Below are 23,357 nucleotides of genomic sequence, written 5' to 3'. Positions count from 1 at the left end.
AATGTGCTGCGAAATCTGCAGCTGAGCATGATTTGCGGGTCGGCGGCTGTGTTGTGGGTGTGCTTGGCGAGCGACGTCCTGCTGGCTAGGCGCTTCGGCAAAGGTGTACTGGCGTCAATTCCGAGACGGATATGACGTCAGTGAAATCTTGGGGTATCCCGGCATAAAACAATTTCGTGTTAAAATATAAAACCTGAAAACGAACAACCATAAGTATAACGTACTCTTTAGTACTAAAGGTTGCTTCCCCGCAAGAAGACCCTGTGTGCAGGGGTGCATCCTTTACAGGCCGCTTGCTTCGTTGTACTGGCGTCATTTCCGTGACGGATATGACGTCAGCCAAATCTAGGTGATTCCAGGAAAAAAACACTTTCGTGATAAAAACACAAAATGAAAAAAAGTACAATAGTACTTGTACAGGCAGAACGTTTCTGTTCACAAAATGTCAGCTACTGCGTTATTGAAAATGTTGAAGTCTTGAATGGTCGCCGTCGGATTGGGAAGACCATTCAATTCCTTCGATGTACGTGTCATGAAAGCCCGCGAAACAAAATTTTGTTCTACAAGAAGGAATACCGACTTTTAAGGCGGTATTTATGTACTTTCTTAGATTATCTTGTCTCATCTTGTCCCGAGCGGCTCTACCCTTGTCGAGAGAAACTCAGACACTGAGCCCTTGTACTCGTGACCGGAATTTTCTAGATCTCCAAGTGCATACCTACCTGGGACATCGCGACGGCGGAGGCACGCCCAATAACTAACGTCCCGAGCGATATTACCCGGCGTCGTCGGCTTTGTGCCAGTGCGGTGGAAACCCGCAGGGCGGACGCCTTGTTCCTGGAATATGCCGCGCCCAGTGATGAATAGCACCCGCCCTCGTTTCGACAGTATCGCATAAATAACGCCGCAGATAAGGAAGGACTTAGCGCACTTCCATATTTACGCTGTCACGCACACTTTCGCAGTTTTCTTATTAAAGACTGCGGCGTTGGGGCTAATTAAATGACGGGCCGTGACAAAATGCCTGCACAGTGAGCTTAATTAAAGCAGCGTCTCCTCCAGCAAGAGGAAAAACCTCGGGAACGTGTTTCGTAACACCTTAGAAGTAAAAAAATTCTATCGGTGCAGCACTTTTGCGCCTTTCCAGGCGCGAGGTTGACACCGGAATCATGTACCATGTATAAGCACATGCAGCCGTTTTCTTCCTTTTTTTGTCGTTGTTGCCGAATATATGCGGTTACAAATGACCTGTTTGCCTTTATCTTTCTTTACCTTTTTCTTCTTCCTCCTCTCTCGTTCTCTCTTCCTTAGCCGAATACCGGTTTTTCCCCCGATGGATTCCGCAAGTTGTACGGGAGGAGGTGGCGGGGAATTATAATTTAAAATTCGACACCGGCGAACAAGCCGACTGATTTCTTCGTCGCGCCGCACCCATGGCATTTACGCGGGTGGCACATTGCGGATGCCGCTGCGGGCAACATGCATCCGTCACTCACGAGGCCGGAAAGTAAAAGAATAATAATAATAATAAAGGGCGCGATGGCGGCTGAGCGCGTACGCGCTGATGCGTGCACTGGTGTACCGAAGGTTGGGTGCTTAAGACCCCTCAACTTAGAAGACCTGCCTCATTATACCTGCTGCATCATATCTTTTTTGTTTTAGCTAGACAATGTGCCATACTCGTACTGCTGATCATTTTTATTGACCGCACAAGTTATGCCTTTTTTTTTCGCCATGACGGAGTGTATTTGGGGAGTTTTTAATACTGAAGCGATACGTAGGAGACGTATTGGGAGCGCGCTACACGTTTCGCAAATATGTACTACGAGACGTTCTAGAAGGGAGAGAAAAAAAATAGCTTTTCGATTGGCTACGGTAGGTTTTTGACATAGTGAGCGAATGGCATAGCCGTAATCGATGACAGGAAATGCACAAATAAAGACTGTCGGGCACTTATCGAAACACCTGATCTCAGCGGCCTTCGCCAAACGTCATGGGAAATCTGTACGAGCGAAAAATCCGCACTTTTACGTGCTTTTAGTCGAAAATCGGGGAAATCGGTTCAAAACAGGTCCCCCACTCACTGTAAACGGAGATGGGCACTACCGGTGGATTACCCGCCCCAAACATTTAAGTAACGCGCGACAGTTAAGACGTGGTCACCGTCCCTTTAATAGTATTGCTTCAAAGCGTATCTGCAACCCAAGAAAAATGATTTTGAGGTCAACTCCTCACACGATGAAGATACTTGCCCCTGTTCCTCCGGATTTGTGCTATCGATATCAGATATGAAGTGATATTGCCGCGAACCATACATTGGGTTTGTTTATTTGTGTTTTGCTCTTACCGCCCGGCTGCGTCGGTCTGTGTTATCTCCGCGTCAAGGGAAGCGCGTGTTCCATTCTTTCTTTCTGTGCCGCATGTGTTATGTGTTGTGATAGGGAGAGCATTCCGATCTAACGTGAACAGCCCAGAATTATCTTCTTGGATCTACTATGTTCTCGATGTGAATCGACGTTTCGAGAACCACGCGCGCCGAAAGATAAAAAGCCTGCAGTGCGGACGCCGGGGCATTCGATTCTGCGACGCTCGCCGACGCAAGTCACTTTGTTGACCGCTGCTTCGCCGCCTCTGTATTCTTTTGAGTTGTTAGGGGAGCACAAGTTCGCTCCAATAAACGTGTTTCTCATTCAAGACAACTGCATCGTCCTTGTCTTCGTGACAATATTTCACGTAACCAGGCTATCCCCAGGGCTTAGAGGTTTGGCGTATAGTGGATAGATATGAACTATCCACAATCCAAGAACGGAACGTCCTGTTTTTAGCGCTGCTTTTTGCCAAGATGGATAGATATGGGTGGGGCTAGACTACACGGGTGTCCTTAGCTTGCGACGAAATATCACACAACCGAGCACTTTCTTCTTTTTTTCTTCTGCATCAGAACAAGTAACTCAAAATCAAATTGCACCGGGTCAGGAAGTGCTGGAAAGGCCAAAGGAAACAACGTTCGAGAGTAGAATATATCTGCACGCCAACGAAGAGAACCGTTGAGCGAGTGAGAGAAAGTGTGAATACTGCAGTAGATAGAAAGCGCTGGTGTTGAACTGAGAAAAGAAGCGGAATGGGGGAGGGGGAACTTTTGGGTATTCTTTAAGACGTAGGTATCCGAACTTTAAATTACTAAGTGCTTAAGCGTTTCTATGCGTACCCAACGAGGAAACTTAGTCTGTCTGCATGTAACGCTTGATGTGTTACACTTTCACCGCTCAAGAAAATACCAATAAAGACTTCTTACATTTTCCCTGAAAGAAGTGTCTTCCTAACAACGCATTTGTGTATAGCAACGAAGCCGACTCAGTGTATAACATTCGTTGATATTCATGGGGTTTTATGGAAATGTTTACCAAATTGACATCACAAGTTTACATCTGACCTCTTTAGCTGCCCCCGAAAAAGTATTTCCAGCAAAGCATTTGTGTACGGTATTGGAGCCAACTTTACAGGAACTTGCTGTATAGCGCTGCGAGGCGTATACGTGGGATATTATGAAGGATTTTATTAGAAGGGTCCTCCTACTTTGATATCGCACTGCTGATATGGCACCCGGAGAATGTTGTCCAGCAATCTATGCGTGCGTAAAGGTGAAGCCTACTTTAATGGGGCTGAGCGTACAGCAGAGCGTCCTACGCAATGTTCCCGCGCGTGTTGGCACTCCGCCGAAAACTTATGGACACTCCTCGCGTCTCTCTCTCTCTCTCTCTCTCTCTCTCTCTCTCTCTCTCTCTCTCTCTCTCTCTCTCTCTCTCTCTCTCTCTCTCTCTCTCTCTCTCTCTCTCTCTCTCTCTCTCTCTCTCTCACGTTTGAACTCTCTGGGCTGTGCCGACGTTTGGCACCTTTTGTTTTTGCCTGGACGCATATCGTTTCGCCCGATTCCGCACCGGGCGCTCTGTCAGTCAGCGCGCGCTTTGTGTGCGCTCACCTCCGAGTCAGCAGCGGAGACAGAGCCGGAAAAACAAACAAACAAATAAACAAAATAAGAAAATTGCGAAGCGAACGGAAGGGAATGAACGCGTCGATTTGTGCCACGGGGCCGGTGCGCGCGTCGTCGTTCGCTTCGTGACTGGGCTTCGATTACGCGAAACCATCAACGGGCCAAGAAAACGCGCGCGAAATACAAAAGCGCACGAAAGAGTAAAAAAAAAGGAACTAAAAGAAAGAGAAAAGGGAAACAAGATTGGAAGGCTTCGTCCTGAAGACCGAGTACCGAGAAGTGCTCGCTCCCCCTCCCCGTATCGTGTGTCCAAAACAATGAGAACTCCGCCATGGCTTCGCCCCACCTCGCCCGGTCGGCAGTAGCCGATGCAACACCCGTCAGACGCGAAAGCCTGAGTATTGACGCGTCCGCGTCGAGAGCGTAACAGTCGCAAATCTGGGTATTTAGCGGTGCGAGTGGCACGTTGGCGCGCAGATCGGGAAAAGAGACAAATACAAATGTGGAAGCGGAAATGGAAGTAAAGATGATGGCAGTCATTTGGCCCTGTGCAGTGGTGGTGTCAACGTTCCTTTCTCCGTGGAATTCGAACGGTAAGGACGGACCTCCCCATTAAGGCGCGTGTTTTGTTTTGTTTTTGTTTTTGCCCCACCCTCCTGCCCTTGTTCTCTCAAAATATGTAACGTGCCTTCCACGCACCCGTGCTCAAACATGAAACTTTTTTCCCCTTACTTTTAAGTGCGCGCGGTCAGCTTCAAGCGTGGACAGGCTAGGCTCCCCTACGAAGCGGCGAGTTCAAATATGCATGTTCTTCGCACAATCGTCCGTTTCAAATGAGGCTAAATATAGCCTTGAACAATGGTCATGCCTGTAATCATCGCGACGGGCAATCACAGCGCCCCCTCGCTTCTTGAAGTCTAAGGGCCTTTACTTTCAACGGTATTTTTCCACCATGTTTTGTTACTCTGTTCTTTGGTGCAACGTATAGCAAACCGGGCATTCGAGTTAACGTGCCGGCATCATTTCGTTTTGCATTCTCTCTGTATATCTCTCTTGCCGGCGCTGTGGCGATAAGCTCCCGTGAAGGATGCAGCCAACGTTGATATCTCACTCCTGCAACTGATAATCCAACTTCCTCCACTTTAAAACGCCATTGTCACCATCACCCACTGGCTGTCTGCAGCCCGACGGCGCACCCTCCTAGTGACTTGGGACCATTATTATCAACTGAATGATTTTTCGCTTTCCATTCTTATCTGTCCTAATGTCATGTGCTCCATTTTTGCGGTTTATCTCTTCCCACCGTATATCAACTCCGTCACTTGTGCGGTACACCTATTATCTACCCGCCGCATTACACATTCTGCCCAAATACATTTGCTTCTTCCATTAAACGCATTCTCTCTCTCTCTCAAATACACTTCTGGGGCGGTATTCTCGAGTTTTGTCCCTTTTGCGTCCCTTTCAAAAGTGTCCCTTTTGGCGAGCCCTGATTGGCTAAAAGCAAACAACCGGAAGTGACGTAACGCAAGCGCGGCAAACCTACTGCCAACGCTTACTGCTTAACCGGAAGTACGTCACGATGAAAGGGACTCAAAAGGGACGTTTTCAAAAGGGACAGTTACAAGAATACCGCCCCTGATATAAAAGTTCATTTTCTGATCCGCGGTGTTCAGTTTATATCTCTGAGCGTGACGGCTATCGTAATTTTTTTCCCTGTGCTTCGTTAAGCTTATCTCAAATTACGTCTGAAGAGCTTCTTGAGACCCGGAGTTTCTTATCTGCACCGGAAGTGCGTGCTGATGGCGCGCTACCCGTTTTAAACACGAAGCTATTTTGTACTTAATTACAGCGCTTTTTTAAGCGCAGGCGTTTTTAGTTGGAACTACAATTGTGCAGTGCTTAGAAATGGCGGCTCAACTCGGTGGTAGCTCTTTTATTGCCTATATTATTCACCTGGCTTCTAACAGCCGTCTCGTTGGCTACTCAGACAACTTTAATTTCTCCGCGCTACTGACTCTTAAATTAAGGCAGTCGAACGTGTTCGATGCGTGTGTTCGATAAGGCAGTCGAACGTGTGCCCTCAACGGAGGAAGGCGGGAAAAGGAAGGCAGGAAGGTTGACCTGGCTAGGGCCTATAGTTCGCCCTCCTGCGCGTGTGGAAGCGAAAATGGGAGAGAAAAAAAGAGAAAACAGAGAAAAAAGAAAAGTTGGAGCAGAGCGTAGACTGTAGGTATACCCAGCGTTAGTGCTGTATATGCTCTGCTCCCATAATTTCCGTTAATGCTGCACGCGTTCGTTCAGGCTTTAAAGGGACGGGCAACCGATTTTTGTCGCGTATATGTTCTCTAGCTCATATGAAAGCCAGCGTTTTATATAGCCCGGTAACCACATGCAATTTATAAACAAATCGGCGGAAATAATTTTAATTCGGCAGCAAACTTTCTGAAATCGGAAGGGTGGCGGTTCGTAGTGTCGAATCTTGACACTACAATATGTGTCCTGGTCACGTGACCTGCAAACCAAGCCGCCCCTGTAACTGCTGAAACGTTTATTCACTTATTGAAAACGTTTCAACACAAGTATTTGTATAAGTTTAAATTGTATATGTATTTCTAAGCATTATTTTGAAAATTTTTAAGAAATGCCGCCCGCCGTCGCTGGGTTGCTCTCAGTGTGGCTACACAGCATCCTCGATAGCCTACATGCCCAGATGCAACGGCAGCGTTCAGTAAACAGACCCAGTGAAGAAGCTTTGACGATTATGCCCGAGTCAGGGGCGTTTTTTCTGCCAAAATATTCGATTTCAGTTTCCAAATACGCCGACGGCAGCTTCAAAAAAAAAAAAAATAATAATAATAATAATAGGGAGAATCGAACTTTCGACCTCCACAACGTGAAGCTAGATTCTACCTACCGTCCATCCCAACAGATGGCTCCTTAGACTGGTGAATTAAAATAGGTGGTGAATTAGAAAATAGACTGGTGAATTAAAAAAAAGCACATAAAGGAATCAAAAAGCCCGAGATTCGCACTTTTTTTTAGCTGGGGACAAATATTTAAATATCGCTTTTCACTTCGCATGCAAACAAAAGTATGTTGCCGCGCATGTGTGCTGCGTGCCATGGTTGCCAGCATTATTTTTGGGAGGACACATACGGCTCGTAGAACTAAGAATTTCGATTGAAATAGTTCTAGGGCGTTATCAGCAAAACCGTTTCTCGTTAAGATGCTTTAAGTGATGCCCTTTCATTTGTGATAGAGAATATATACTCGACAAACATCGGTCGTCTGTCTTAAATCACACTGACTCAACCCGCGCCTAGACCGAAGAGGTAATTCTGGGTGTAATGGACAATCTCTACGTGTTCCTTACAGGTACTAAAATTCTTCGCGCCGTTTTAAGTGCGAATGCACTTCTTAAGCGAGCCTGAATCGTCCGCCGCCGTAGTCCGCATAGCAACAGCTGCGGGTGCGCGCGCTCCTCGTCTTCCCTAGCAACGGGGGGAGATGGGCGCGCGCTGCCTGGCCGCTGACATGGCACATACCCACGTGGGGGATTGGCCAGGAATCGGGCGTGAGAAGGGCTAATGCACCCGCTTAAAGGAGTACTGACACGAAATTTCAAAGCTGAGATCCGCTCTAGCAATCAAGTACAACGACAACACAAATAGGTGTCTGTGAATAAATGCATCTTTCTTTCTTTGTAGTTGTGTGTGTGGGTGTGATCTCTCTTTCGCGAACATTACCGAACCGCGCGAATTCAACTCGTGCATTCGCACTTTCACATTCTTCCCCTCGGGGAAATGCGGGGAATTTTTTTTTCCCTAGACACCTGATGACTTCGCGGCTGCGACACGAGATATGCACATTTAGAACTGTATGTCTGGGATTGACTTGGCACTGAAAACGTACTTGCCGATAACGCAGAGATACGCCCAGCCACCTTCCGCCTCTTACTTTTCCCTCATTTTATATTCCTCTTTGCGCCGAAGCGCGGAGAGATATTTTACTTTAAGCTATGCATGCTTTCCTCTCGATAATGTATCTCGTCTCATCCCTGTATCTGAATTTGCTTGCGGCAGCAGGCGGGTTCGATTCCGGTTTGCGGCCGCCGCATTTGCGACCGATGCGAAGTACAAGAAGCGCAAAATCACGAAAGATCCGCTGTATTCTTCGGGGTCGTCGGCACTTTTTCCAACGGGGTCACGGCTTACCGCGAGCAAAGCCAATCACAGCAGACCGCGTCGGAATTCGATCACGCCGGAACAGTTCCGATGCCTTCGAAAACACGGTCCCTGACTTAGTTGGCAGGTTACGGCCGCTGCGTGTTACGACCAAGGCAAATTGCAGGTAGCACGAGGGAACTGGTGCACACGCGATACATAGGGTCCGGTGAAAGCACACCAGATGGACTAAACTAACACTAAGGTTGTAAACTAAATTTCTTATGAGCGATTACTTGGGGTGCCCACGCTGGCGCCTGGTCGACGGGTTCAGCCGTCGAAAATAACACCGAGGCCGTCATGAATGAAACTGCGCGTGGTACCGAGCGACATCGGTTACACCGAGGTCATCCATCACTCCCCAGCGCTGTATTACCCCACTCCATTCTCGCACCGAAATCAGCGGGTGTGCCAGACTCCTGGCTCGCTAATCTTCCGAGATGTCCAAGCGGCCACTGCATCCGGTAGGCGCATCTAAAAAGACGGGAGCCCATCCCCCACTGTACGCTGTTGCTGTGGGAGGCTGCACGGAGGAGAGACCAGCCCGGTCGAGAGCGGGGGTGGAACTGTTTATCTAGTGAAGAGGAAGTTTGTGATGGGCCCATATACTAGATGGCGCTGGCTAGAGCCCTCTGGATAAATGACGGGACTTCCAACAGATGTCCGAGTACGGTGAGAAGCGGTAGCCATGTCTTGCATTTTATTGTGTCTCACATTGCAATGTAAGCGAGATGAAGAAGAGGACATGATTCGGGGACTCTACGGAGGAAACAAGAGAAGGAGGACGAGGAACATGACATGTTAGTAGCATGAAGCCATTCAGTCTGATTTAAATACAGTTATTCTTTCTTTCTGGTGGCTTCCGACTCTTTTCTTCCACACCATGGTTGGTACACACACGTAAGAGTCATCGACAAAATTGCCCTTGTCGTCGTCACCATCATCATCATTGTCGCCGTCATCCCGTTAGCATTACCCACAGATGTCCTGACACCTCCCACCCTGAACTTTCATCTCGTCTTATCTGATTTCCAGAGAAGAGGGAAGACGTCATCTTCATGATCATTGTCGTCGTCACAATAATCATCATTATGACCATCGACCCTGCCGGCATCCACTACAGGTTGAGGCTTCTACCAGAGATGTCCTAACCGCTTCCATCATGCGCCACCCGAATTCATTGTTTGCCCAGCAAGTTTCAGTGCTTAACCATTTATACGTGGACTCGACGACTTTACGTGTGTAAACGCTTCACGTGTTGCACTTTTGCCGCATACGAAAATGCTATTTATAACAGACCTCCGTGTTTTGAAGGCCGGTATAGAAATGTCTTTCTAGCAATACATCTGTGTGGAGTAGTGAAGCCGAACCTAAAGGGACTCGGCATGCAGCGTTTTGCAGGGAAACACGGGATCTTGTTAAGGTACCTAATGAAAGGCCGTGGGGCCTTCCTACATCGGCATCAGACTGCTTATTTGGCGTCAGGAAAAATGTCTTTCCTGCAAAGAATCTGCGTATGATAGTGAAACCGACTTTCGAGGGGGCTCGGCCTAAAGCGGAATGGCTGAAGTATTTATTTACTTGACAGTTCTCACTTTTGGAGAATATGCAAATTTTTAGTGGCGAAGCCCCTAATGTCGTCGCCGTAAACGTCGTCTCATGTAGTCACGGTACTAAAACATCGGGACACTCGTTTACCGCTCGCTCTGGAACGCTTCGTAACGCGTACTAAAAAAAAAAAAAACACACCGGGACACACGCTTACGCCTCGCGCTAGAGAGCTTCGTGCTTCAACGGCAAGAGACCGTTACTGCAAAGCTGTATACCTCTACCCCCCAACGCTTTCATCTCCGCTGGAGAAAACGCCAAGGTGCCAAGAATACACCTATACACTGCTGGCTTCACCCCTCCCCAGGTTTCACGATAGTGGAGATGCCTCGGGATTTTTTAAGTGCGAATGCACTTTATAAGCGACCCCAAACCATCCACCGCCGGCGGCGGCGGCGGCGTCCGCAATGCTCCTCTATATTTAAAAAAGAAACAGCATCCGGCGCCAGGTTTCGATCCGAGGACTTTGCGGCCGCAGCGCGACGCTCTACCGACCAAGCCACGGACGCGACGCTGATATCAGTGTTAGTGACGCGCCTTATATCTTTAACGCATTCAAACTACGTCGTCAGCGGCGTGCGTTGGCGACTCAGCGGCGTTATAGCGGCTTGATAACTGCGTGGTGTACACGTGATACTACAAACCCGATGGAAGAGATGGAAGAGAAGGCGGCGAGGCGGTGGGCTGCGGGGGCCGAGCGCAAGCGCCGCAAGCGGGCCGACAACCGTGCATTCGCACTTTCACATTCTCCCCCTCGGGGAAATGCGGGGGAATTTTTTTTATCTCGTCTTATCTAAGGAAGACTACGGAAGCCTCCCACCGGGCGGGGGCCCTAACGTCAGCACCTCGATTCAAATAAAGTTTATTCATCATCATCATCTTCTTCTTATCTTCCGTGAGGGAAAAAATTTCCCCGCATTTCCCCGAGGGGAAGAATGTGAAAGTGCGAATGCAGGAGTTGAATTTGCGCGGTTCGGTAATGTTCGCGAAAGAGAGATCACACACACACACACAACTACAAAGAAAGAAAGATGCATTTATTCACAGACACCTATTTGTGTTGTCGTTGTACTTGATTGCTAGAGCGGATCTCAGCTTTGAAATTTCGTGTCAGTACTCCTTTAAGCGGGTGCATTAGCCCTTCTCACGCCCGATTCCTGGCCACTCCCCCACGTGGGTATGTGCCATGTCAGCGGCCAGGCAGCGCGCGCCCATCTCCCCCCGTTGCCAAGGAAGACGAGGAGCGCGCGCACCCGCAGCTGTTGCTATGTGGACGGACGGCGGTCAACGGAATTCAGGGTCGCTTATAAAGTGCATTCGCACTTAGAAGGATAATCATTCAGCACTTGGAGTACGGACCTTTTTGCGGACCCCGCAGTAGAGCGCGTCGTCGGGCCCCGGGAAGAGGCTGATGCGCAGGGAGGTGTTGCGGCCCCCGGTGCCGTAGGCGATGCAGGGGCTCCGCCTGAGCTCCTTGACGATGCCCCGCGGGTCGTTGGTGTCTCGCGTGTGCACGATCCCCTGGAAGGGCTCGTCCGTCAGCACCGAGATGGTCATGAAGCCCTTGTCGCAGTTCGCCGACACTGCGGCAGAGGCAGAGGAAGAGAGAGAGAGAGAGACGCCACGTGTTAGCTAGACGACTGCACTCTTATTAGAAGAGGCACTCTCCAGAAGAGCCCGCTCTACTCCACAGACTGACGGACAGGCGGCGAAACAGGGCAGGAAACGAGGATTGATAGGGAATACAAGGCGACAGAGAGAGAGAGAGAGACGTTGTGGGTAATACACGACTGCACTCTTAAAGGGACCTCAAGGGAAAAATGAAGGAAACTCGCACTAACGCGCAAGACTTCACGACCATCACGAATGTTTAAGTCCACGATTGCAGCTTCATCGCTGCTGCAACGACCTTTACTCCATCTTTGTTGCTCTAAGTGTGAGCTTCCTTCATTTTTTTTTTAAGTGATACTCATTGTACAACACCTCGGAGAAGCGCTGCACGCAACGGTCACGACCTTCACAGAGGGTTAAAAGTCCACGATTGCAGCCTATTTGCTTCTTCTTCGCTGCCGCAACGACCTTTACTCCATTATTGTTTCTATAAGTGTGAGCTTTCTTCATTGAAATTGGACATCGCCTTGGAGGGCTTACGCTATGACGTGTCTTTCCCGTTCCGAGCAAGTGTTCCCGAGCAAGTGTTCTTTCCAGTTCCGAGCAAGTGTTCCCAGTGTTCGTGGGAACAAATCCAGTGTTCCCACGAACAGTGGATTTGTTTTTTTTTCTTTTGGCCAATCTTGGCAATTGTCTTTGTATTTTTAACTGCGTACACGAAAAATAAAGAATTCCTAAACAGCTCCGCTTTTAAAAAGAGCCACAGAGCACGTTCTGCAGCACAGACATGCGGCGGAACAGGACCGTAAACGAGAACTGATGAGCAGGAAAGATAGCTGTCAGCCGCCTATTGCGGCCACCTGGAGAACCATATATGTACTACACTTAATCAGTAAGGGGTCACTTGAAAGGGTCGCGCGGGACATTACGACATTACGCTGTGTCGGCTGTTAACGAAAAGCTGTACATGTTTCGCTGTCCTGGACAGGTGATTACAGACGAACTTGTGTCCCCACGACTCCCTATAGTTCTTGCGATATACTCGGCAAGTTACGACATCGAATGCAGGCAGTGATCAGATCCGAACACCCGCGGTGTGCGGACACCAACGTACCTACCAGTCATTGCCCGACCAAGCAAAGAGAATCGGGACACTTGTCTGTCCAGCCCTGAGGACCAAGGCGGACGTCCTGAGTCCGCGGCATCCAGGACTATAGGGACTTCACCCGCCCAGGACATAAACCAAACCGACTGCTCCCTCTAATGAAGTTAATTACTGCTACTCCGCATCTCCAGCACCACCCCGTAGTCCTCGTCTCAAATCCCTGTCCGTTATTGGTAACTTCATGTTCCCGTGGCTGTCCACGCTTTTCCATTCCGCCAGTGTTTCGTTGCTTGCATGCGGGGTGTGGATTCGGCTGTACCAAACAGGACAGGCCCATTTTTTAGGGGCTGGGTCCCCCTTAGGGGCTGGGGCTGTTGGCGTCTCCTGTCGTCGTCGTAATCGTCGTCTCATGTAGTCACAGTACTAAAACACCGGGAAACTCGTTATGCCTTGCGCTGCTGAGCTTTGGGAGAGCGCCTTGGCGAGCACCGGCCTGGACGACCCACTTCGGTTGGGTGAAAGGGCTGTCGATGCAGCTTGCGCTCAAGGCACCTTGGACTGAAGACGCCTCCTTCAAGCTTCAGTACAATCCCACATGTTGATTTAAATAAACATTTATTCTTTCTCGCTCTCTCGCGCTAGAACGTAACGCGCACTAAAAAAAAATAACACTGGGACACTCGTTGACGCCTCGCGATAAAGAGCTCCGTGCTTCAAAGACAAGAGAATTTTACAGCAAAGCTGTATACCTCTTCCCCCAACTGTTTCACCTCCGTTGGCAAAAGCGCCCAAGGGGCCAACAATACACTTATACACTGCATACACCCCCCCCCCCTTCCTCTCTAGGTTTCACGTTAGTAAAGATGGCCTGGGATTTTTTTCTTCAAAACTATACCACCTCCTTTTCTTCGTGGTATAATGTTGGGCAGAGCATGGTCTGATGCAGGGAGTAAGCTCGGGGAAATGCCTTTGCCACTCATAGCCGTTGGAGCCATTCCAGAAAGATGTTAGGAAGTGTAGCGGTGGAGGAAAGGGGGCGGGGGGGTGTCTGTTGGAGGGAAGCCGCGGAGTTTGCCGGTGTGCAGCGTATAAGCGTTACGTCTTGGTGTCACTTGAATATGTAAGTTACGGTTGTGTGCTAACTCGCGAGCGTGGAGCGTTCTGAGGCGACGGCATGCGGGTGAATTTTTCCAACGCCGTTTGGTGTGCCGTGAGAGCCGCGAATTGGGAAGTGTGTAGTGTGTAGGGGTGTGGTTGTAGAGCGCCGTCCGACGACATTCGAATATTTAAGACTAGGCTAGCCCCGACCAAACCGTCCGTCGTTGAAGTGTAGAAGATCCGTCTTATCTTCTTGATCCCAAAGACAGTGGTTCGAGACCGACTTATGCCTCGGCTGTTTTGTTTTTGATCTTTAAATTTAACTTCAATTTTTATTGCTTAGATAAGTTTTGATGTTTTAAATGTTCTTTTTTGTGTGTGCGTTAGGTCATGTTATGTTATGTTTAGGTTGGGTTGCCTAGTTTTACGTTATCTAGAGCGATGTAGTGCCAGACGCGGCAATTTTGTTACAAAACGCCGATGGACGTCGATATAGTGGGGTGCTTATAATGCCGTCGGACGGCACTCTAGACACGGCCAACTTGTACTACAAGGCGGTCGCTGTGTAGCCGGTGTTGACGAGCAAGGGAGAACGCTTGCTGGGAGCAAGAAGCATGAATTCCGTGCGATGTCAACGTACTGGAAGCGAGCCTGGGAGGAGGCTCGTGTAGACTGGGGTTGAGATGATCGACAGGACAGTAGATTAAGGCGAGGGAATCTTTTTAGCGACCTATTTCGGCCTGACTCTGCGATGATGCTTGTTCCTTCGTCTGTTTAAGTGCCAGTAAAGAGCTGACGCTTTGTTGCTAAGGTATCTGTGAGATATGTTGGCTGGCTATGGATCGTTTGGATGACAAGCCAGCAGTGCGATCCAATGCTAACAACCTCAAATTGCGCGGCAGATTTAAATTACAAAATGTATTAATGTCGCTGCAGAAAGCTCTGGTTTAGGGGCGATAATTTAAACGAGCTGACATGTAAGCTGTCCCAAATCGCGAGTGTGCTACGGAGGAGGTTCAAAGGAGATTTAGATTTCACTTTCGTATACGCTGACGGTAGAGTTATAATTTTTTTAAGGGCGACCGATATTTCCGGCAGTCCATTCAGACTCTTGCCTTTAGCGCGTAATCGGTCAAGCACATAACGGTACCTTTCCAAAAGATGTCGCGGAGGAATATGAAATCAATTCATTCTACGTAAAATGATTACGCCACGGCATAGGGCGTGTCCTGGTACATCTGAAAAGGAGAGCCCCTTGCCTCGAGCCGTTCCCACGGTCGAGCGAAAAGGGAGGCAGCGAGTTAAAGCAAGGTAGACGTGCACGAGCGTCGTTACCTCAGCGGGAAGTTTCTCGAGTACGCGTTAACGAACCGCCGATCGCTATCTCTTGCGGCGATCAGACACATTGTGATCGCTACGGGGCATACGCGCGAAAGTTGCCTCAGTCGGAAGTCCAAGTACACCGCCGCCAGACACCACCGTCTCGCCTCGCGTGTTCATATATTTGCTCCCTCCTTCAAGGACGGCTTTCCGTCGCCGAGGGTGTTCGGGGTATCGAAAACACCGCCAAGGCGACAAGGCCTGCTCGATCCGCCTGCCATCTCCTTAATCGTGGGAAGCAATGCGGCGCTTGTTACCTTGACGGCCAATTCGCACTTCCTTTTGTGTTTCTGAGTCACAGGCGAATCTTGACGGCTACGCCCCTGAATCTGACTCCGTATGGAGGCTGGTATTAAGTACGGTTGTAGCGTTGCCACCAGACGAGCACGTTCACTTCAACGCTCTCGCTCGACGCACGAGGGCATTCGAACGCGATCGCGGTTTCTCCTTCGGGCGGTTTCCGCTCCATCCGCGAAATAAGAGAGTCCCGATTAGCGCCGTCTTCTGGCTGCCCCCGCGGCATTTATGCATACGCTCTCTGTACAGACCTCGAACGCCGCCTCCACGCCTAAATTGGGGGCTGCTTGGCAGGCCGCGGGCATTTCTTTTTCCCTCGCGTACATACAGCGAATTATACATCCGCGTAGCCTACATAGGCACTTTCATCGAACGCAGACACCCACACGCACACGCGAATGTAAACGCACACAATTGATCACGCGCAACGCCACTGAAGTATGAATGCTTGAAAGCTGGCGCCTGGTAGTGTGTTGCTTTGACAATCTACGTTGACAGCCTCACACCGCTGTTGGAGGCACATTTTTGTTTAATCCATTCGGGAGAGGGAAACCGGAACCAACTTGTGACGCCGATGCCGCGTTTCACTCCTCTCACCCTGGGTGGTGTTGATGGGTCCACCGTTTCTTTTTCTTGGGCGACTGTGCCTTCCGTCATGCTCGTTCGCAAGTTTCGAACGGCGCTGCTTTTGTAGTTGCTACTCGTTGGGTATAATGTTCGTTTAATGCGCGCGGCACACGCCCGGCCCTGCTTTCAAGGTCGCTCGTTCGGGCAGCGGGAATCTGGCGCAGGTTTCTTCAAGAGCTGCTGCTCACAACGGCAGCGCGCATCCGTCTTTCAGGCTGCCGCCCCTTGCAAGCAATGGAGCGTCGCGCGGGCGCCGATTATAATGAGAGCGGTCATTAGAGCCGCTCCTTTCCCTTCGTCCGCCCGCCCCTTTCGTCAGCGGTTCGTAGGGTTTTACTTTCTAAACAAACATTCCTGTTCGTAGAAATGTCGTGCTCCACAGATTACCATGCATCTTTCCACCCAGGACGCGGTCGTCTCGTATGCACTTAGACCTGCCTCTCATTAGCGGCTGAGGATAGTTGTATACACCAATTCCCGACATTCGTTTACGAACAGCGCAAATAAAACGCAACAGACTGACTGACTGTATAAGAGAGGTCGTGTTAAGAATCTCCGGCTGCTTGAAATAGCTTATTTCTCAAAGAGGCAACACTGTTTATAACGTGAGTTACGCATCTATGAGGCTGCATTAATCTGGACATCTGAGGTGCTAATAAAACGCGGCGAATAAGCGCGTCCTGCCTTTAAATCAAGTAGCCAGAATATACTTGAGCAAAATATTACTGCTCTAAATTCATCATGTAACTTTGAAAATCACTGAACTTTTTTCGTTTTCTCACTGCTCTTCAAAGTATGGGCATTGTTTGCGTGCTTAAGTGGCGTCACATAAGCAATATTATAGCAATCGTCCAAAAAACTCCGTGCAGTTTTTTTGCTGTTGTTAAAGGCGATAACAAAATATGCGCATAACATAAAAGCGAGACTGTGATTGATTGATTGATTGATTGATTGATTGATTGATTGATTGATTGATTGATTGATTGATTGATTGATTGATTGATTGATTGATTGATTGATTGATTGATTGATTGATTGATTGATTGTAGGGTTTAACGCGCCAACGCAACGCAGGCGATGAGGCGCGCCGTAGTGGAGGGCTTCGGATTAATTTTGACCACCTGGGGATCTTTAACGTGCGCCGAAATCTCTACACACGGTCGTTGCTGCTTTTCGCCTCCATCAGAAAAGCGGCCGCCGCGGCCGGGAATAAAACCCGCGACCTCATGCTCAGCAGCGCAGCACCTTAGCCACTGAGCCACCGCGGCGGGTGAGACTGCGATCAGTTGCTGGCTCGACTGAAGCAAGTTCCGAGAAAAAAAAAAAAAAAAAAAAAATGTCCGTGGTGCGATTCAGCTCACCTGATGGCGTGAACTCCGACGTCACCTCCTGTTGCTTGTCTTGGCCCTGCAGAAAAAAGGAAAATGCAAAATTAAAGGTGGCTGTTGGATGCACTAAAAGTCGCGGTGACGATAACAGTTCGAAAATTTTAGGTACTTAATTGTAAGCAAGAAGTAAGTTCCTAGCCAATGAATTCATTCTACCACGAGCACTCAACAATGACACAGGGAGTGCCAGCAACAGTGATTGGTTTATTGTGAGGATACATAAATAAAACACAACGTGCTTGAATGAAAGAAAGCGTGCTGCGCATAACTGCTACCGCGAGACATTTTCCTGTAAAGGATAAAAACTCTAAGTAGATTGCTACACTACACCGCGGGAGACCTTTAGTGCAGTCGTAGTCCTCCAGCGAACTCTCGCGCAATAAAGCCTTGTAGTTTTCGTGTTGCAGAAGTTAATGCCGCAGCGATTAATGGCAGAGACAAAATCCGCAAAAAGTTCATTCGTATGCACGTTGCGTATACGTGAGTGTTAATTGCGAATGTCAGCTGTACCAGCGTTGCAACCGATACGGACGATGGACTCGGGCTTCTCCAAACCTTATTTCGCGAAAAAAAAAAAAAGAAGGTCACGAGCCATTTCAGTTTCTGTTGGTGAATGACCAGGGCAGCTTGTGTCACAATGACACAATGACATAGCGATCACGGGACGTCCGTTTTCCAACGCCTCGCGCTTCAAAGACACGACTTTTCGTTCGTATACATGAAGAATACTTGGACCCCTAGCCAATTAAGCTTCGCTTAAAACGCACATCTCAATGAACAGTCTGTTGTGAGCGCACAAGTAAGCAAGCGACGCTCACTCGACAGAGACTGCACGTGAAATTCCGCAGCATGAGGCCCGTGACGCGGTCAGTGTCCGTTGATTAGCCGGTGCTAACATCCCCGGCCCGGCGCACGGCGGGAAGGCGTTCCGTCGGCAGGCAATGAAGCCTTCGAGACGGAGCACGTAGAACGCGTCTCGGCCGCTGCCGCGATGTGGGCCACACCGGTAATTGGGTCGCCTTTCCCCCGCCCTCCCGGCCACGCGATCGCGCATTACACGCCAATGCCTCCTGCCTCGGCGGCGGTGGTTGAGGCTTTCGCTGCCACGGCTGGATGTATGACAAGTGTGTACGTGCTGCAGACTGCTGCCAAGTTAACCGTCGTGAACTAGAGTTGTCACTGCTCTTGCGAGCTTTTGTAACGAGTTCAATGCGATGCCTGCGAAAACGTGTTGGCAGGTAAAGTTGCATCCCTCGATTCCCATGCAAGAGGCAGGCATGCGATGCGGCGATCGATGATGGCAGTTGTCAAGGTTAGTTGCGCGTCGGACTATAGGATTCCTTCAAACTTCCGTTATAGCTTATAAGTAGCTCCCCATTTCCCCCTATTCCGTTGCATACATTTTAAAAGACTCAATACTATTAAAGCTGCGTTGTTACATCGTGGCGGCGCACTTAAAAAAGGAGGCAAGTGCAGAAATGGTAAGTGCAGAGCACGTTAGGGGCTCGCCTTGTCGTCATAGCTCGCTCCCTGGACCAAAGTAGAGCCCCGTGGCGTTCCGTCGTAGCAGCTGTCGTCGCGGCGTAACCCAGAGGCCTTATAGAAACCAAACGGTTTATATAGTCACAAGCGTTCGAAACTCGTGAAGCGCTGGTGCTTGTCCCACATCTACCCGTTGTTTATCCCAAATACAACTGCAGGTACATTTGAGGCAAAATGCACGTAATTAACCGGCAGAGCCCGCGTTCATTTAGTTAGGAACGCTCATTGGGTTGGTTTTTGCGATAGTCAGCGAAAAAAAAAAAAAAAAAACTCCCACCTCCCCTCGCGGGAACCCCTGTGTAGATGCGACGCATAGGCGGAGCGGCGAAGGGACCGCGTTTTATAGCGCGCATAACGTTGAGGGGACTGCGTAAGCCGGTCCCAGTCGATGACGACGTTGGCGTACTTGTAAAGCGGCGTGGACTCTAGGTGTTTGAGCCAAGCGTGGATGTTGCTTCGCGGGAGAACGGCACACCGGTTATATGCGCCGCGCGCCCGAAGGAGAGCAAACTGCGGAAGAGAGAGTACTGCACATGCGCCGGCCCCAGCGCTAAGCCACCTTACCAGCGCGTCTGCCGCGGCTATGACGCAACACAATCCGACACAATCCACTTTAATCCAATCCAAATCCAAGCCAATCCAATCCAAGCCAATCCAATCGAATCCAATCCAATGCCCCTCGCGAGAGAGTGTTCGCTATCGGAGAGGAGAGGGTAAGGTGGCTAGAATGGCTAGGTGGGCTAGCCACCTTAGAGAGGGTGGCTAGCCCACCTAGCCTAAGGTGGCTAGCCACCTTAGAGAGGGGGTGAGCGGCGGAGAGCGCAGCTGGCGCGGCGAGGAGAATGGGGGAGGGGTGGGCAACGCCGCCGCCGCCGACGACGACGACGACAACGACGACGACGCCGCAAGGACAAGGCGAGTGAATCAAATGCTCTGCATCTAAAAAAAAAAAAAAAAAAATGTGGCAGTGAAACACCGGCACGTGCGGGAGGAAAAGCAAGCACAAAAAGAACAGAACTCCTGCTGGCGCAGGTTCAGGCAAGGGGCACGCGAGCACTGCGAAGGCGGGAAATTAGAATTGCATTGGGTTGTAGCAGTGAGCGGATAACGACGCTACCGTCCATTATATGGCGAATCACTGCTTTGCACTTCCAACGGCTTTCACACTGAGTGGAACGGCTTTAATATTTTTAGCTACTACATAGCCAACAACAGGCCTGATTCAACGGGCTTCGTTTTTATAATCGATTACTATCGGTTTTTTGACTTACTGTTTACCTAAAAGAGTGAAACGCCGCAATTTGTGCACGTTTTAATCATCGCGTTTCCTTGCTACCGTTTCACCTGCTGCTTGGGCGCCGTCCACGCCGCCCATTCCTATGCATCCTTCAACTGTAGTACGCGTTGTGGCAGGCCAGACCGCATTGAGGCACAAAGCACCGGCGTTGACTTATGTAAAATACCGTAAACCATCATTAGAACGAAATCGCTTTGTTCGAAATCCCCCCTTATTTGAAGTGTTTTACGGTGCCTGCTGCAGCCTACAGAAAACACACACAGCCGCTTTTAATGCAGCATCGCTTATACCAAACGAAGACTTTGTAATAACGAAGGTTAACCAGTGATCCCAAATTATTCAACCCTCCGGGCATTCGTATACGCTCCCACCTGCTACGGGACTCGCATATGTCCGATCTCAGCGCAGTTGGGCGGCGAATAGAGAGCTCCGATGGTTAGTGTACGAAGGCACCGCGGTTTAGGGTACTCGATTCTCAGGAGGTCGGATAGTATCGAATGGCTTCCGAACGCAGATTCGTGCGCATTGCCGAGTCGACAAACAGTTGCCCGCGGTGAACCGTTCCCTCCATGGGTGGTCGAAATTAACCCTTGCTTCGTGGCACTCATTAATCGTCCCGCAAGCAGGCATTCCGGATGTGCTTTTCCCTTCAGAAACCACGCCCGTAACCATTTCCCCGAGCAATCGTCTGTGAACGAACAAGCAAATAAGCAAAATTTAGGATTCTCCCAAACGCCCTCCCTGCGCGTAGGCTCGCAGAGTTAAAGTTCTTTCTCTATTTTTTTTTTACTTCATGTTTTTACGTCGTTCTCTTCTCACGTCGCCCAATAGTAGTGCGAGGGTTCTGAAAGGGTTTCCTGCCGGGAGTCACGTTCATTTCGTTGAGAGTCGCTCGAATAAGATCCTTAATTATAGGCGGTTGGAATTTCTCGAGAAATATTCTTAATTATAGACGGCCGCAAAATGATGCCGCTTCCCACAGCTCCACCAACCTGTCCAACCGCTGTGGTAATGCATTTGCTCTGGCGTTAATTTGCTGCCACTATACTCACGACACTACTGATCTCCAAGCCACGCCTGCGGCACGACACCCCCCCCCCCCCGCTTTTTTTTTCTTTGGTGAATTATTAAAGTAACAAATGTGTACAACCGTGTACGTGTAACTTTGAAGGGACGTTGATGTCAATTCTTCGCACTCTTCTTTGTGAATTCTGCGCAGTTTAACCTGTGTAATCTAACCCATGTAATCTTTAATGTAACGTTTAGCCGTGTAATGTTTAACACATGTAATCTTGCTTCCACCCATGTCTCTTTCGCTTAATTTCGCTATGTTTCGACATGTAATCTATTAACGTTGCTTGAGCACTGAAGCGGGAATGCCGGTAAAAATTCACGCATCTCCACGAAGTGAATCATGACGAGTGGGCGAAGCACTGGAGATCGTTCTTACCGTAAATCACCCGTGGCATTGCCCACTCGCGCATGTAAATGAGTGACAACGCGTGTGCACAGTATATACAATTCCAATCCAATCCAATCCAATCCAATCCGGTACAATTCAATTTAATCCAATCCAATCCAATGCTCATCGCGCATGCGCAACACTGTGTACACGGACGCCAAGGGACAAGCCACGGGCAAAGCGAGGTCCTAATGTGCTTTGCCACTAAAATTCGCGCCGTCGATCTGTGGACACAGAGCGACAGAAGAACGGGGAACGAGAGAGCGCGTGCGACACAGCGCGTTCCTGGCGTCCGCGACAGGGTGCTAGCCGGTCATAAAGCGCATGCGCACGGCGTGCCTTCGGAAAAGGCCGCCCGAACGGGGCATTTTATCTGCACACTGCGCGGCACACTGTAGAGCTCTGATAAATGGGCAGCGCGTGTTACGCAGACTGGCAGCTCCGCCCCCTATCGGGCCGAGCGTTCGTTCTCGTCTCGTTGTCTCGTGTGCGCCCATCTCGACCGCCGGGTGTAACGAGGCTTTTCGCGAGGCTGGCCCGGTTAAGTTGAAAGCGAGAGCGTGCGTTAATCGGCCGTGACGGGTTTTTCGAAACGTTTAATCTGTTCGAGGGTAGTGCGTGACAGCAGCGCAGACGGTAGCTGGAGGATTGAAAAAAAACTTTAAAAGAAGAGGGCGAGAGAAGAGAGACCACGAGAACAATCCCAGCGCGAGAGATCTAGTTTGAACTTGGCGAAAACAAGCCTTCGCAGCACGAACACCACCTTCGTAAGAAGGCCTCGAAACTATCCGGCGCCGCCTCTCACCACTGCCGAGCGTTCAGGCGCTGACTACCCCAGCCGTTGTGCGTTTGAGCTGTCAAACAGGAATGTCAGCGTTCCTAGAGGAGACCTCGCGGGGCGACCGCAGGTTAGAACCTGCGTTTTATACCTTGTAGGTGTTGTTCGTACACGCCCTTCATTCTTCTCTTTCTCTTTCGGTAATTTCTCTCTCTATCTTATCTTGTCACCTTCTTCTTTCTGCTTCTCGTCAGGCATTGTGCGTCCAACTCCACCCTGTAGGTCAGGTCGTGAATATTAGGCAACGCTCGTATAATCGGGATAATTACACCTCTTTGTCGTTTTCGTTCTTCTCGGTCTTGTTGTAATGAATGGGAGGCTAATTGCGCACGCGTAATTGTGCTCCCTTTTATTTATTTTTTTTAACGTTGCGAGGCGTTCCTTTAGTCGATCATCAACGACTACTAGCTGTCCGCCTTCGACAGGTTCGGCAGGCTTTTTGGGAAAGCAGTCGTCCGATTAGAAGAAACGTTCCGGCTGACGTAGCTCGGAGAAGGGGGCGTACGGACTAAGACGCGTTTATTGTGGTTCCACGCGGTATAGCTTCAGCGAATCGAACGGTAAAGAAAACCAGATTTGTTCGATATATGTAATTGAGCGTAGCTGAGTCAAACGCAGAAGAAAACTCGAAAAATGTGCGGTGTACATAGCCGAATTTCGCTGTACGTATTGAACGCGGAACGAGTGTAAAAATGTACAGGCGGAATTAATCTTCCACCAATGTCTCTAAATGCGAAGCCTTTTTCGCTGGGGAGAATTACCCACTATTCCCACAGAGGCTTCTGTTCACGAAGGAAATCTTACGGTGCGAGCAATGGGAGGAGCAGTGCGAATAGTGCAAGTGTGAGTAGTGTTAATATCCTTGGTTATATACTCGGTTACAACTC

The 23,357-nt window shown here is 49.5% G+C and overlaps 1 protein-coding gene across 1 annotated transcript in view; it reads right to left on the bottom strand.

The window, feature by feature from the left end:
* LOC144159128 (uncharacterized) overlaps nucleotides 1–23,357 on the bottom strand; it is a 141,571-nt gene that overhangs the window by 25,030 nt on the left and 93,184 nt on the right. Inside the window, exons 2-3 of the mRNA XM_077690424.1 lie at nucleotides 17,305–17,350; nucleotides 11,185–11,408 (exon numbers count right to left, since the gene is read on the bottom strand). Of these exons, the coding sequence (XP_077546550.1) occupies nucleotides 11,185–11,408; nucleotides 17,305–17,350 (270 nt within the window). The remainder of the gene's footprint in view (nucleotides 1–11,184; nucleotides 11,409–17,304; nucleotides 17,351–23,357) is intronic.

Source organism: Haemaphysalis longicornis, unplaced genomic scaffold, assembly GCF_048455015.1.
Source record: "Haemaphysalis longicornis isolate Haplotype H1 unplaced genomic scaffold, Haemaphysalis longicornis Haplotype H1 scaffold_10, whole genome shotgun sequence".
In the NCBI taxonomy this organism is placed as follows: domain Eukaryota; kingdom Metazoa; phylum Arthropoda; class Arachnida; order Ixodida; family Ixodidae; genus Haemaphysalis; species Haemaphysalis longicornis.
This window is presented reverse-complemented; position numbering and strand designations above follow the sequence as displayed.